Below are 15540 nucleotides of genomic sequence, written 5' to 3'. Positions count from 1 at the left end.
ATTTTTGAATAAAAGCGAAAAATAGAAGCGTTTAAATAGGACAGAAAATATTCTAATATTTATTTTATTGTACATATGGCCGCAGTCAAGCTACACAAAAATGATGATAGTGTGAAAAACGTTTTAGTACCTTTTGAGAAATTCTCTGTGCCAAGGGAGGAAACCTGCTCCACCATGAGCACCAGGAGCAAACTTAGCTGTATGTACTTTTACAAATAAATCATATTGACTTATACCATTACTTAACTGAAATAAAAACAAATGACATTAACACGTACTTGTGGGGTTAAATTTGTTGTTATAATTTGACCGGTGATTATGAAATGGTTCTAGTCCATTCCTTTATTTCATTTTCCGACATTATTTGTATTTATACTCGGATAGAATGCTGGAAATAGGAGACCTAATGCTCATTACAGTTTGGGACTTGATAACTCCACAGCGATGTGGTCATCCCTGGATAAATCACTGGATCATTGAGCAAGACGTTGGGTCGCTAACTAGTCTCTACGAATATTAGTCTGGACAGGTTGTCAACATTTGAGAAAAATTGGCTAGATAATCCGGTCTTTCACGTTATCATAAACAATGTCTATAGGAGGTAACTCCTCTTAAAACAAGATGTTTACGCCCATGAAATTAATTTAAGAATGTCATTTCAAAAAATCCATTTGATTGCATGTCAGTTTAATATCTATCACTCTTAATTTTTTATTGTAAAATTTCACTCTTCATGGTCCATATCTATCCTTTTAAAATTAATCCTAATAAGTCGTCACGATTCATGCAAGAATTACGGGATTTATTATGGGACTTGGCTAAAGAGACTGGATAATCAACCACATTAAAAACCAAACTCCCGGTTACGCATGGGCAATGGACTTTACGTCAAATATTGACAACTGTCCCATACCCTCCGTATGTTGAAGACTAGGAGGTTCTGGGTGACCGAGACTAGTCGCTAACCAGGAATTCTGCGTTCGCTCGGGTTTTCTGGCGCGGTTTCTCCTTGTCATTGGTGTCTCACAAGGATAGTGCCTCGTAGTTCGGATGGGATGAAAAACCGAGGTTATTTGTACAAACTGGCGTGCACGTTTAAGAACTGTATGCTCACCATGGTATAATTAGATAAATTTTATACTAACCCTAGGTATTTTTAAGGAGATTTACAATATTATGATTCAATCGGATTAAAATACAGATCCTATTTCGTTTCGTCTTTTATAGTTCAAAATTTCTTTTTACTTGTCTTTACTACATTAGGTTCTGGAAGGGTTGTTTTATTACCGGCGTTTTGGTTAAAAGGAGGGGTAAGCCAATGAAACAGTCTGTTACGGCGATTGTGGGTAAAGCATTAGAAACGCCAACGCTGATTGATTAATCAATGTCTGTCCAACCTCGTGGGTTTTCTCCGGGTCCTCCGGTTTCCTCCCACTGCTAAAGACCCCTATGCGCAAGCGAATTATTGAAATAAAATTAAAAACCATATGTTAGCCCCGAAATGACCTAGTTTGTGTCGAGTGGACGTTAAACTCCATTTCTCTCTCTCTCTTTAATCAATGTCTGACGCCATAGGTCAAAAGCCGCCCGTACGACCCCTGACACGACCTTCGAGTACAACTTGTCAGATCTTCATGTAGTGTAGGCCATCGAAAGTATAAAAAAAAACGAAAAGAAATATAGATCTATACTTTAATCAGATTGTATTATGATTATAAAAGCTGTATACTAACCCTGGTATTTTTAAGAAGATTTACGGTATTATGGTATCTTTTTCTTTCTTTATCTGATAAGAGACGATATTCCTTTCTTTCACACGGAAACCTTAGTCTTGAGTCTAAAGCATTGAAATTTTCTAACTTCTTGAGAAACTGAATTTCAACATCCGACAATCTATCCTTTGTTCTTTGTGAGTTCATTTCCCATTTCTCGCTTACAGTGCACGCAAAATCTTTCTGTTCGTCCGTCGTTCCCGAATGGCTAAAACTTTTCATGCACGTTTCGTATATTTGACTGGTCGGAATATTTGAAATCTTAGCTAAAACATAGGGAATAATCATTACAAGTAGTGCCGTCCATTTCGTCGTGTCCATCTTTACTGTGCCCCTTGGACTAACGACTATTGTCAATGACACGATCTTCACATTCAGTCTAATAACTCCTTGTTTAAACAGTATCTGGTATGGTGATTTTTTAAAAACATTTTTTTTCTTATACGAATACCCATTAACGTCATAGATATTAAAATGTATTAAAATTGACGAGAATTAGCGCACCTAAGCTATAATTAGAATATAGCGAATGTCAGAAGTTGTTTTGGTAAGCGCCTTATCCAACAACAATTTGCTGATGAGGATAATAACATTTTTATAAGATGGCAAATTTGAAAACTAGTTTGTACGCTTGTACTATTACTAATTTATTGTTTTGTTTGTCTCGGTGCGTTGTTAAGAATCATTCATTGCAACCATAAAATATATGTAACTTATAGCGGGTTAAAATGCCTTGCGGCCTATCTGAGAGTATCGCCTAGCAATGTATAGGGGAAGACAAGCTGTTTGGTTTAATGATCTATAATAATATTTTAATCTCTTATTCACCTTGAACAAAATAAATAATATTTTGTTTATTTTATCTGTTAATGGTGAGTCTGAATGGCTTTTAAGCGGAAGAAAGGATCAGGAATCAGAAATTTACGACCACAACCGCCACACTCCCTATTTTCTATCAAAGCTCAGAGACATTTGGGCTGGTGAAATTGAAATTATTTAATTTCTAAGCCTTAATCTAAAGTTTGTTCTGAAGTGTAAGGTCATTAAGATATAATTTTACACCAATCCCTATATAAAATAGAATGAGAAGATTTCAGTGTATGGCCACCCGCTGCTTAATTGTCCTATGAATCTTGAGTATCTAGAATATAAAACTTGTTATTACATTTCATAGAGCTAGCGTTAGATACCGCGTCATAAACAGGGAATATTGTATATGAACATACACAAAACATGGCGAATTAACAGCATTCACGACCAATGGCTTGCACTACTCGCGCCATATTAATTTATGGAATCTGACCCCCCACCCCACCCCCCACCCCACGACCCACGACCCGATCGACCGTACTCGTCTACGGCCGTGTGAAATCTGGCTATAAAAGAGACATGATAACTAACCAGAGTATTAACCAGGACCGTCTGAACAGCATTATACCCCCACCCAGGCAAAACAATGAACTCGGGCCCTAACTACACAACCACTTAGAGGAATAAAGATGTAAATGTTCGATATTTATTACATTGATACTTCCAACAAAATCATTGTTTAAACGTTCAAAAACAAATTTTTATTTAAATTGAATTGCGGTGGCTCGCTAATCTGGATGTACTGGGTTCGATTCAGATTTGGACGAGAATTTCCTTGGCATTTTCCGGCGTGTTTTCCCTTTGTAAGTGGCAATTTTATACTAATAATCTCAAATTCTGTACATGCTTACACGTTACATTTACATGTAATGTTGTTGATGATAATCATTTAGGAACCATAAACATACAATTTCATGTTAAGATATAAATGAATTGAAAACAGCCCATGGCCTCTGTTAACATTATAGTTTCGTACAGAAACTTCGCAGTTGAATATTCACAGTTATCTATTGAGATTCTAATAAGATTTCTCTTCCACGTAATTATTGAAATATGAATGTTGGCTGTAATTAAATGGAATACATACATATTGATAATTCCGGTTAATCATGGTCCACCATTGAAACACAATTTAATTGACAGCGTAAGATTTGAGTTCTTAAGAAAAGGACGTCACGCAAAGACCTCTCCAGGGAATAAATAAGACATTGTCCTCTATTCAGTTATTATTCTGGTAAAATCTCCCAGCACAAATTAATTACATGAATTATTGTCTGGGGTATCGTAATAAAAATAACAACACGATGTTTCTCAATGACGGAACAGTGTTCGTGGAAGTAGTATCAAGGTTTTAGTGTTAATCCAACCCAGTTTTGGAATTTGGCCAGCAAAGTTTTAGTGTTTAAGACTCGGGATCTTCTGGCTGAACACTAGACGTTAATCTATTAATCTATTGTGAGGGGTTTTTTTATAGTGTATACTTGCAAATATAATGCACCTACCATTAATAGCTTCTGGTTTGTTTTGGATTCAATTAAGTGTCGTTCGAAGTGGTACCGGTAAGTAGTTGACTTTGTAGTTATCAACTATAATACATTTATTGAACCACGTGAATCTTCGGGAATAGTATCACATTAAAATGCATTATGTAAGAGCTAAATCTAGCTATGACAGGTCTTTTTTGGTGTATGTGTGGGTGGGGTGGGGTAGTTTTATAAATTATTATCTAGACATTTATTCACATTATTAACCCTATATAGCATCGGAAGGCCTGGAAGACGATCCGTGCCATTTAATCCGTTTCCGTAAAATCGAAAATAGACGCTTTGTTTATTATTGTAGCAACGACAATCGAAACTACGCTATCCTTGTCAAAACTTCAAACATTCAGAACTTTAAAGTAATTTGAATGAAATTTTCAATATACAGTAGAACTTGTATTAAGCAAGCACCCAAGGGAAATTTAAAAATACTGATAAAATAAAACAGATCAAATCTGCCCCCCCCCCGGCCCCTACGCCTATGCAGTTAATTAACTACTACTCACGGGATTAGCGGGCATGTTACAAAGAAAGAACGACAAGATGGTATCATTCAACAATGGCCGTTGAATGGGCGATGTTTTGTTGAATTTATTAGTAAAATAGTGACCGTTGAAACAGTAGAATTTTTACGAGGGGAATTAATCGTGATGCCCGTTGCGCGCGTTGAACAGGTGCGTGTTTAGTAGAGGTTAAATTACTTAAAAATCGCTCGGGGGGATTTTTTGGTGCTCGTTGAAGCAAGTGTTCGCTGATTAGGAGTGCACGCCCGAGCAAGTTCTACTGTATTCATTCATTTTTCATTATCAATTTGTAAACTATTATATGGAGAAAGGCCATCTTTTTATCTAAATGTTGCATAATGCATCTTGAAACTAATACTACTAATATTTCACAATATGTATAATTCTAGGTGGGACAGAATGTGACGGCCCGATAGAAGTACCTAATACATATCGTATATTAAATTCTACCGGTGAGAATAATGGTACTTTAACTGTTGGTGCTATGTGGTATTATCAATGTGTAGAAAGGCATACACCTGTATTAGGGGATGCGTATAGAAAATGTTTACCATCAGGGGAGTGGGATGGAGAGGATCTGGACTGTAAAGGTAAGCAGATCATCAATACTGATAAAATAAAACAAATCAAATCAGGTGAAAGAGGCCTTTTTACGACAGAAGCGGGCTGGGGGCATCGAAGTCTGATCCCGTGATCAGGCTTTTCCGAAGAGCTCCACACCAAGACGAACAAGAACTAGAACAAGATGAGTAGCGGTTAGCGACCAGTTCCTGGTCCAAAAATATGTTTATTTTTAAAATATGCAATTATTAATATGGATATAACTTTAAATTTCAGCCACTTCTTGTCCAGCATTATCTCGACCAGATAATGGAGCAGTAATGTATTTATCCCTGGGTATTGGTTCTATAGCAACTTATATATGTTTTGAAGGATATATGGTTCGTTTTGGTGACACGTCTAGAACTTGTCAAAGTAACGGACAGTGGAGTGGACTGGAACCAATTTGTGAAAGTAAGTTTATGTTACCAAATCCTAAACTGTCATGTATGGTTTATGTTATGTTGTTACAGTTTGTCTCAGGGGCTAAGTGTGAGGGACGTAATGACGAAAATGAAATGAAAAGATATGTGGTTTAACGTTCTGCTGGGCTAATGAAGACGGGCATACGCCATACAGTGTGCTTTGAGAGAAATTTTGCCCGGGCAGCCGCACTATGGCCTACTCTTATATTGAATTCCAACTGCCACGGGATCTTTTACGTGCATGCCAATGTATACACGAGACCTCGGTTTTACGTCTCATCCGGACGACTATAGTCAGTCCTGCACCACTAACAAGGGAAACCACGTCGGAAAATCGAGATAGACTTTCTCGGCCAATGCAGGGATCGAACACCCGACCTCCAGGCTAGCGAGCCAGCGTCATACCCACTTAGACACCGTGGTTCCACGTAATGACGAGCTTTGCGTTACGGTTTTGAGACTTTGCTCCCCCTTGAGTTTTTGTGCTCCCTAGCAAATGACAAATCGACTCTAGCATGTTCCACACAGCCCAATATTACCCCATATCACCCCACCCGCACACACATATAAATAATGTTTTGGGGGCCCGGGCGGGATTTTGTTCCTCATGCAAAGTCATGGGTTTGTCTATATATTTGCGTTATATCTGTGGTGCTGTATTAGCTTGATAACGTTGAGAGAATACTCTACGAAACGTCACCTTAAATACACTAGTGGCTGTTTTCCATAAGTATGTAACGCATATCCCAAGACATGGCGAAAACAACACTGTCAATGAATATGAGGACCGAAGTAATAATAAATCGATTTACGACCACTGCGACTAACCGGATATTGTATAATATAGCCATCAAAACACCGTACTGTTGCATACAAATATTTTCATTTTTTTGAGGCAGATATAGAAAATTTGAAACAAAAGTTTTCTTTTTGCTCTCTTTTAAGCTTTAAAGTAAATTATCTTATATGTTTTCTGAAGTTAACAAGCGCCCATTTTATATTTTGCAGCTATCAAGTGTCCTCAACCAGATCCTGTAGATCATAGTTTTATGGTAGTTGGTACAAATGAGTATAATACATATGTAACATATACATGTTATCCTTATTATTATGCTATAAGAGGTAACCTAGATAGACGATGTACTGTGGCAGCTGTGTGGGATGGTACTTTACCCTTCTGTGCAGGTAGGTTCTTCAGTGTAAAACTAAAACTGTACCAACGGTTCGCTCCAGTCTAATCGAGGCTGGTGTGGAGTGCGGTGGAGTGCTAGTCGAGCGGCCATGGTCCTGGGCCGGTTAGATCTATTTCTAAAGGCTACCTCCAGATGTTGTCAAAGGTCACGAGATGTAAACAGGGCTGGCTTTAACCCTAACCCTGGACCTAGCCCTAACCCTTACCCAAACCCTAACCCACAATCTCATCAACAATCGCGTGCCCTAACCTTATTTACATTTCAGCGACCTTAACGAAATCTTGATCTAGCCGTCCTGGGCCACTGCATGATTAGAATGGCCGGGGTTCGAATCCAGGTGAGGGCCGAGAAGAAGCTTCGTGATTTTTTAAATATGGCTCTCACTAATCAAGAGTGAGTATACTACCCGTGTATACTCTGGCGTGCACATAAAAGAACGTTTGACAATTGGAAATAATCCCATTCAATTCATATTGAAACGGTTTAGGCCCAAATTTATGATGACTGAAGTAAGTACAAGTATTCAGCACAAAACATACGAATCTAGCTGTTAGCTACGTGGAATCTCGAGGATGAGCCCATCGGATAACGTTCGTGTGATGAGGCCTACTACACAATCCACTATGTTAACATAGTGCTATAAAATTTACTTTGATGTTCTATAAAACCATTGGATTTGTGTGAAATACGTTTAAAATCGTCTTACCATTGAATGAACAGCAGGCTATATCTTCTTTTTCTTCTATTAGAGTTTAACGTCCGTTTTCTCATTTAATTATGCTTAGCGTAAGCCCAGAAATCTTTCTTGTGCGAGGAAACCGGAGAACCCGAAGTAAACCCACGAGACCCGATCTCCAAGGATCGAAACCACAACCGCGAGCTAGAGCTCGAAGCACGACGCTAGGCCACCCCAACCCCCTACAACTTTATCTATAGGCTACTTGATTTTTATAGTTCGGTAAACATGTTCATTTACTTGTGTAGGGATAATGAAGTAGTTGCTAGTGCGAATATTGTATTAAGTGGCGCATAACGCTACGTCACAGCCATGGGGACAAACATGGCCAGTCTCCCTTTGAATAATCACACAGCTAATAAACAATTTGTATTATATGATTGTAGAGATTATTTGTCCAACGCCATTACCTAAGAATCGAGCAATCCCACGTTTCACTGGCCTGAAATTCAAGGATACTGTATCCTATGAATGTGAACTAGGAACCTCATTAAGTAGCGGAAACCAAACTAGAACCTGTAACGACCATGCTGTTTGGAGCGGAGAACACCCAGTTTGTGACGGTAAGCAAATAACAGAATCATCACCAAAAATCATGTGCCGCCATTTGCATATGGATATTAGTAAAGTTGACTTCAGCGTGTCAAGTTTGGGGCGTTTTCGTAAATATGTTTCTAGAGTTAGGCCTACTTACCCTGACATCTGATTATTGATAAAACAAAATACATTACCGTACGCACTATAAAGAATTAGGTTTACGGGAATAGTTAGTGTTGTAGTAAAAATGGTCTGTGCCGATCATAAAAATTTGACCAAAAGTAGTTCTTTGTCGATTTTGATAAAATTATCAAGATATAATCGATGTTTGTCGGGTATATTTATTTTGCCAACATTTAATCGTATAACGCTCGATCTCTCACATAGCATAACATATCAGATCTGTCCAATTCCACACTTTACTCCGGACTAAATAAAGAGGTCGCCACTTTTATACTCAACTGTATTGATGTTATTCCAGATATAAGATGTCCAGTCGAGCCCCCAGATGTTCAGAACGCAACAGCCATAACAAACTCTGAGGGCTTTGGAGCCATGGCTACCTATTCGTGTAACAAAGGACATGTACATGCTGGTGGAAATTTTGTATCAATCTGTCAAGATGATGGAACTTGGTCTGATATTAATTTAAACTGTACACGTAAGTCATTTAATCAATACTAATCGAGTTATCCACAATAATCAATTGCATCATTTTTAATCAGTTGAAGCCACATTAATCGATTTATTCCATATTGATGAATTTGAGGATCTTTGAATGGATCAAGATGTCTTTCAGTCGTTCCCCTTAATGCTGTTAAAATGATAAAATGTGACAACATTGGGGCGCGAAAATTATAAAATGTTTGTTATAATATTCAAATTAAATACAGTAAACTTCGCATAAGTCGGATCTAACTGGAAGAAGACCAAAATTCAATCTTAGCTCGATTAGAAATAAACAGCAAGAGCCGGATAATAATTGATTCAAACGCACATTTCAAGCTTTTGTTCGTATGTGGGAGTAAAAAACTTCCGTTTTGGTACGAGTAGATAAATGTCCTAAATTTTCCCGGAAAGTGTCTCCTACAGCAGACAACCCTATTATTGCGTCACCTCAAATAGGCTGATTTGAGTCAAAATGATAAGGGAACGTATTTTGGGGCTCTGTGCATGGAATAGCTAACCGTGTTTTAGACCATCAAGACGAAACTGACTTAGTCAAATTCTGAACATACTGCCGATCCGACTTAGGCAAAGAAAAAAAAAATCCGGAATTAGATCAAATGGACCGAACATTTTGATCCGAGTTGAGCGAAGATCCGACTTTGGAAATCCGACTTACGCACATACATTTAATAAGAAAAGGGGTCCAAACGATTTTATCCGAGTTGAGCGAAGATCCGACTTATACGAATCCGACTTATGCGACGTTTACTGTAATTATAAATGAATAATATTTAAAGTTCAACAAATTGTATATTGATGGTCGTCACAGCAAGCAAACAACACCTATATAGTATTAAAACATGGATTGGTCACAAGAACAACATAATAAAACGTATATCAGTTGAGTGTAATCAGGAGTGTAAATTATCATAGATTCACAGTATTTTGTACGTTCTTGCAAAATTCTTAATAAATAACATAATTCCCATGCGTAGTATTCAATTTTACTCATGTTATAAATGTTTTCTGATCACCAGAATTCTGCAAAAGAAATCTTGCAAGGGAGAGGCGATTAGTCTTTCGGATGAGACGAAAAAACAAGGTCCACCGGGGTATTCGTTGGCGTATTCGAAAATCTTTGACAGTTGTAATTCGATGAAGGGTAGACGTAAACGACATTGTGCGAGCAGAATTTTCCTTACAGAATACTGAATGGCGTATTTACTCGTCTTTATAATCCAGGTCGGTGCAGAAACGTAGGACGTTAAACTTCATTTCTTTTTATTACACCTTCCATTTTATTATAAGAATATCTGTGTTTTCAGCTGTTTATTGTGGTGAAGCACCATGGTATGTGGGTGCTAAATCTAATGTAACTGGTGAGATGTTTGGTGATACTGCTGTATTTGATTGTTATATATATCCTGATGACAATATAATTTACTGGATCAAGTTCTGTGACAGAGACGGAAACTGGGTTGGTAACGATCCAGAGTGTACAGGTAAGTTATTATTATCGGAAGACTTGTTTAAAATAACATACGTCGCAACAAACAAATATCGAAAACAGCCGAACAACTAAATTCATCGGGGAGGGGGTAATTTTAAGATTGAAGACGGTTACGCAGAAACAACTGATTGATTTGAATTTATGTTAAAATTATAAAGTATAAACTATCAAGTATAAATGAAGAACTATTGTATAATGACGCCATTTTTTGGAGTTGGACATGGGCGTTACCAGCGATCCCCTGGTGTCGATTGTACTTGTGATTCAAATGATTCAAATACACCCCAAATGTCCGTGATGTGGCCAAAGTCAATGGACGTAAATTATAACTAGTATTTCAAAGAGCCGTACACGGGACTGCGATATCACCCTAGGTAGAAGCGGGCGTTAAGCCCGGCGAACGAACGACGCCAATCACGCGGGAGAAACGCGGCGCTTTGGTGCGTAAGGCGCTGGTTTACTAACCAGAAGGTCAACGGTTCGATCCAGGTGTTGAGTGGGAATTTTCCGTGAGATTTTCCAGTCTGGTTTCCGTTGTGGTTAATGCAGGACGCGGGATCACTGCAGACAATAGGTACTCTCGTATGCAGCATGTTAAAGATATATAGATATTCGGCGCTGCATTCTTATACAAATTAAAAGTCGGAACAGACAGTAGGACGTAAAATTCATTCATTTATAAAAATTAAGTACCATTATTTTTTTCAATTGCAGCTGGATGGTACAAGAAAAGATTTGAACCGGAACCAGTTGAAGCCGAGGGGTCAATGTGGATAGGAATTGTCGTATTGGGTATTTTCATCACCATCATACTTGCGATCATCGTTGTGGATATTGCTACACTGGGGCATCACTTTGCTTATCTTAAGCGTAACTTGCGGGACTTCAGAAAAACGGCGAAGAAGCAAGTCAGAATCATTCTGGCCCAACCCAGATTGGTGAAATTCTCAAAGCGTCTGAGACATAAAAAGCTAGATAACCACAAGTTGACATCCATTTCATCAATTTCAGTAAGAGCAAATTCAGTTGACTCCCATCAGCTCCCGGATGTACACGTCACAGACTAAATGAGCAGGCAAACCCGGAGTGTCTGGAGAATTGCGATTGGGTAACAAAACGACTTTTTTGGGGTTAGATCTATTTTATAAGGCCAACTTCAAGTTTGGTCAAAGCTCACGAGATGTAAAAAATGACTAGCACTAATCCCAACCCTAACCCTGGACCTAGCCCTAACGCTTACCCAAACCCTAACCTACAATCTCGCCAACAATAACGTGCACCAACCAACCGTATTACATCTCAGCAATCTTTAATAATCTTGAGTTAGCCTTAAGAATTAGATCTTGCCCTTTTTTGTCCAGTCTTAGTGCAATGCAGCTGCTGATTCGTACACAGTTCCTATCCCGACCCATTATATCTTACAGATTGGGTAGCAAAATGGCACCCACTACCCCAGTTAGCCAGGCTCTCTGTGTGGGGCCTTGGGCAACACTAAATAGTGCATGAAATAACTTTAACGTCCGCTTCCGCAATGGGTTTAATCTATATGTTTACTTATGTAGGATTGCAGGTTGTTATTGTTGTATATATTTACTCAAAATAGCTTAGAAAATTAACCTATTTGATTTAAGTCAAAATAAAGTATGGTATTGGGTTTATCTGATGTGTTATTTCTATTAGAGATGGGACAAGCCCTGTACATTGAATTTGGTTCCTAAAGACTATTTAGTTTAATTTTTGGCCTACAGTGTGACAGTTAAAGCATAAAAATGATTACAAATAAATTGTGTAATAATGTCGTAAATGTCGGTCAATCAATGAATGTTTTCACTTTGGGACAATCAATGTTTTTACTTTGGGGCATTCAATGATTGTTTTTACTTTTGGGCAATCAATGATTGTTTTTACTTTGGGGTAATCAATGACAGTTTTTACTTTGGGGCAATCAATGATGGTTTTCACTTTTAATAACAAGAATTAATAAAAAAGAATGAGACTTTAATTTATAATGGCATCAACTTTTAAAATGTTAGAAACAAGATTTTACAAAAAAGGTAATAAAAATGTTTTTATCCATATACATGTAAACTATTCAAAGTGAAAGACAACAACTGCTGGGTGGTTTTGAAGTGGGGATGAAATAGTCTTTAAAGGAGCTTCTACACCCATCATTCCACTCCACCTTTCTTATATTTACAACTCACACTGTGCTTAATACACAGAAGCTTCAACATAATGTTTTGAATAGGCCATGGACCTTATAATACATGGACCGACAACGGCTTAATAACATAACCAGAGATGTGTGCCGCGCTGTAATTTGAGACACATCACGGTAATCTGAGACGTGTCAATCACGACCAAACAAAAGTTGTTAACGAGTTATGTCCCTGGCATAGTACCTGGCATGCGTACTGCTCCATTTGAGTATAATGGCTTACAACACCTATAAAATAAATCTGCAAGCCGTCAGATGTGTATATTTTATTGAATAATATGCCAATAAAATTAAACTTATTTTAAACAAAATTTCTCACTTTTATTATCTAAAGAAACTGCGTAAAACTGTGGGGTAATTTGGTTCAAATCAAATACAAGTTTATTTATGATTGTTGTACAGTTGCCTACATGCTGCATTGCCATTGGTACTTGAAAATATCACAAAACAAAATAATTTTTAAAAATGTTAATATTTGTTTTAAAAATAAGAATTTTGCCCAGTACAGTAGATAAGATATCAAAGTTTATGGAGAAAGGGATCATTAATTCCAAAAATAAATGTTTCACTGATTGATTGAAAGCAAAAATAAAATCACATATTTTTTCATAAAATTATGTTTGTTTGTCAAAAGTGTTATTTTTGTTGTTTTTAGGAAGTAATTAATTATATTTTAGTTTTTTAAAAATCAATGAATTTTTTTCCAAACAATGCCCTAGATTTACGTGTATAAGAATTATGTCAGAAAAATATGAAATAATAAATAGATTTTGATTGAAAGCAAAAATCCTGACGCATGTTTTCGATTGCTTATAAAACAACAACAATGGTGACGTTGCAGTCTACGTGTACTTTGAAAATGGTAATTACAAAGTTGTTTACAAATAAAATGAATACATATATGCAACGGAAATTATAGTTAATGACTTATCTTGTCAAATAAAAGTTTATTTTAGCAGTTTTTGGTAAATTCAGGACACACAACGGAATGATGAAAATGGGTGATTATAGCTAATTAGTGAAGGCATTGAGTACTGGCTTCTCTCGTGTTTTCTCGCGCGAAGCAGCCATTTAGCAACATGGCTTCTCGTAACCAGTCCATGTAAATAAATAACGTCCATGAATAGGGTAACATAATCTATCAAAATGAAGATATTGCTACTTTTCCATGAGTGATTGAGATTTGTGGAAAATGTAAATTGTACAAAGATTTAGGTCCAGTGTTTTGCTGCTGTTCATATTGACTCACATATTCCTGGGATTCAGATTATAAACACAATGTTTACACATCACAATTTCAGTTCAAAAGTTTGAATATCATGTCCAACCCGTTCCTAGAAAGATTCAGATTGGTGCCAGTTGTGGTTCTACGAGAATTTCATTTAGACCGACGTGTTGAGGTTGTAGTAACACATACTCTATAGCTTTAGCTATATCATCAGGTTCTAATATTGTACAAGATTCACTTCCATCAAATTCTTCTTTGGCCTAAATTATAACAGAATAAATACAGTGATCAGTAGTAAACCTGGTAATGATACCCCATCACCCACCCATCAAATTTCTGACTGTTTTTGCTTGACCACCATCAGTATGACTACTATCAAAATTCAGAATCTTTATTAAGCAAAATCTCTTTGTAACAAACTTTAAAAGTAACAACAAAACACATACTTATGGAAAACAGCTACTAGTGTATTTGAGGCGACGTTTCGTAGAGTATTCTCTCAACGTTATCAAGCTAATACAGTAAAACAGGTATGAGGTAAATATATATAGACAAAATACAACAACATAACCGAAACCATACTGTTTCCCACCTTCTCAATGATCGCACTACCTATAGGAAGATTAGGAAAGACCCAACTAACACCTTCAATGACAGCCATACCGCACAACTAGTTAAGCTCAAAGACGAGAAGAGACTCACACCTTCCCTATTTTACAAACTTAAGCCGTCCCATCCTAGACCACCATATGCCAGAGCCACCATTAAAACACATAAGAACCCCATTAAAGCCAGACTGCTAGTATTCTCCAGAGATTCCGTATATTATAACACCGCACAGTACCTGTCAAGCCTTCTTTCCCCATTAGGCAAGGAAGCTGCATCCTTTATCAAAGATTCTAAAGATTTCTGCGAAAAACTTAGAGACCTCCCTAAAGATACACTTATCCTATCGTACGATGTCATTGACCTCTTTACTAATATCCCCCGAGATGAAGCCTTAGCAGCACTACGATATAGACTCACTTCAATGGAGAACTCACTGGATACCAATCTCACCATAGAAGATATAGTCAACTTAACTAAATCCTGCATAGAATCCACTTATTTCTCTTGGGGGGATGATTACTTCGAACAAATTCACGGTCTACCAATGGGCAGTCCCCTATCCCCAGTTCTAAGTGAAATCTATATGACCGATTTTGAAGAGAGGGCTCTTTCCACCTCACCCATCCAACCCACAATTTGGCTCTGTAAAGTCGATGATGTCTTTGTAATTCTCCGTCAGAACGAAGACCACACCGCCTTGCTCCATCACCTCAACAACCAAAATGGCAGAATTAAATTTACAATAGAAACAGAAGAAAACCAATGCCTCCCATTCCTGGATGTACTAGTTAAGAAAACAGAAGGTAGGCTCACAACAAGTGTTTATAGAAAACCAACACATACTGACCAGTACATTAACTTCTATTCCCACCACCCACACAGTGTTAAGAAAGCAACCATAGCAACTTTAGCCCGCCGTGCTGTCAACATTTGTGACAAAGAACATCTCCAAAAAGAATTAGACCACATTGAAGAAGCCCTTACAAACCTGAACAACTACCCTCTACAATTTGTTAAAAAGACCATTAAAACCACCATTGACACCCCTACAGATCCGGGAAAAACCAAACCAGAAAAACCACCTATAAGAATCACCATACCGTTTCAA

General features: G+C 37.5%; 2 protein-coding genes across 7 annotated transcripts in view; one reads left to right on the top strand and one right to left on the bottom strand.

The window, feature by feature from the left end:
* Positions 1 to 3970: 3970 nt before the first annotated feature.
* Positions 3971 to 12453, top strand: LOC126829470 (sushi, von Willebrand factor type A, EGF and pentraxin domain-containing protein 1). Of its 2 annotated transcripts, XM_050559379.2 has the most exons (8): positions 3971 to 4201; positions 5097 to 5297; positions 5545 to 5721; positions 6741 to 6917; positions 8048 to 8224; positions 8680 to 8859; positions 10193 to 10369; positions 11092 to 12453. In XM_050559379.2, the coding sequence occupies exons 1-8, from the start codon at positions 4135 to 4137 to the stop codon at positions 11442 to 11444; spliced, it is 1509 nt and encodes a 502-aa protein (XP_050415336.1). In that variant the 5' UTR covers positions 3971 to 4134; the 3' UTR covers positions 11445 to 12453. The 2 variants fall into 2 exon arrangements, with proteins under 2 accessions (XP_050415336.1, XP_050415337.1); XM_050559380.2 differs by lacking the exons at positions 3971 to 4201; positions 5097 to 5297; positions 5545 to 5721 and having other exon boundaries at positions 6618 to 6917.
* LOC126829469 (uncharacterized) overlaps positions 12359 to 15540 on the bottom strand; it is a 31410-nt gene continuing 28228 nt past the window's right edge. For all 5 annotated transcript variants that reach the window (XM_050559375.2, XM_056102749.1, XM_050559376.1 and 2 more), the window contains one exon: positions 12359 to 14083. In XM_050559375.2, the coding sequence (XP_050415332.1) occupies positions 13940 to 14083 (144 nt within the window). In that variant the 3' untranslated portion in view covers positions 12359 to 13939. The remainder of the gene's footprint in view (positions 14084 to 15540) is intronic.

This window comes from Patella vulgata, chromosome 8, assembly GCF_932274485.2.
Source record: "Patella vulgata chromosome 8, xgPatVulg1.2, whole genome shotgun sequence".
NCBI lineage: Eukaryota > Metazoa > Mollusca > Gastropoda > Patellidae > Patella > Patella vulgata.
The sequence above is the reverse complement of the archived record's forward strand: the minus strand, read 5'-3'. Positions and strand labels throughout refer to the sequence as shown.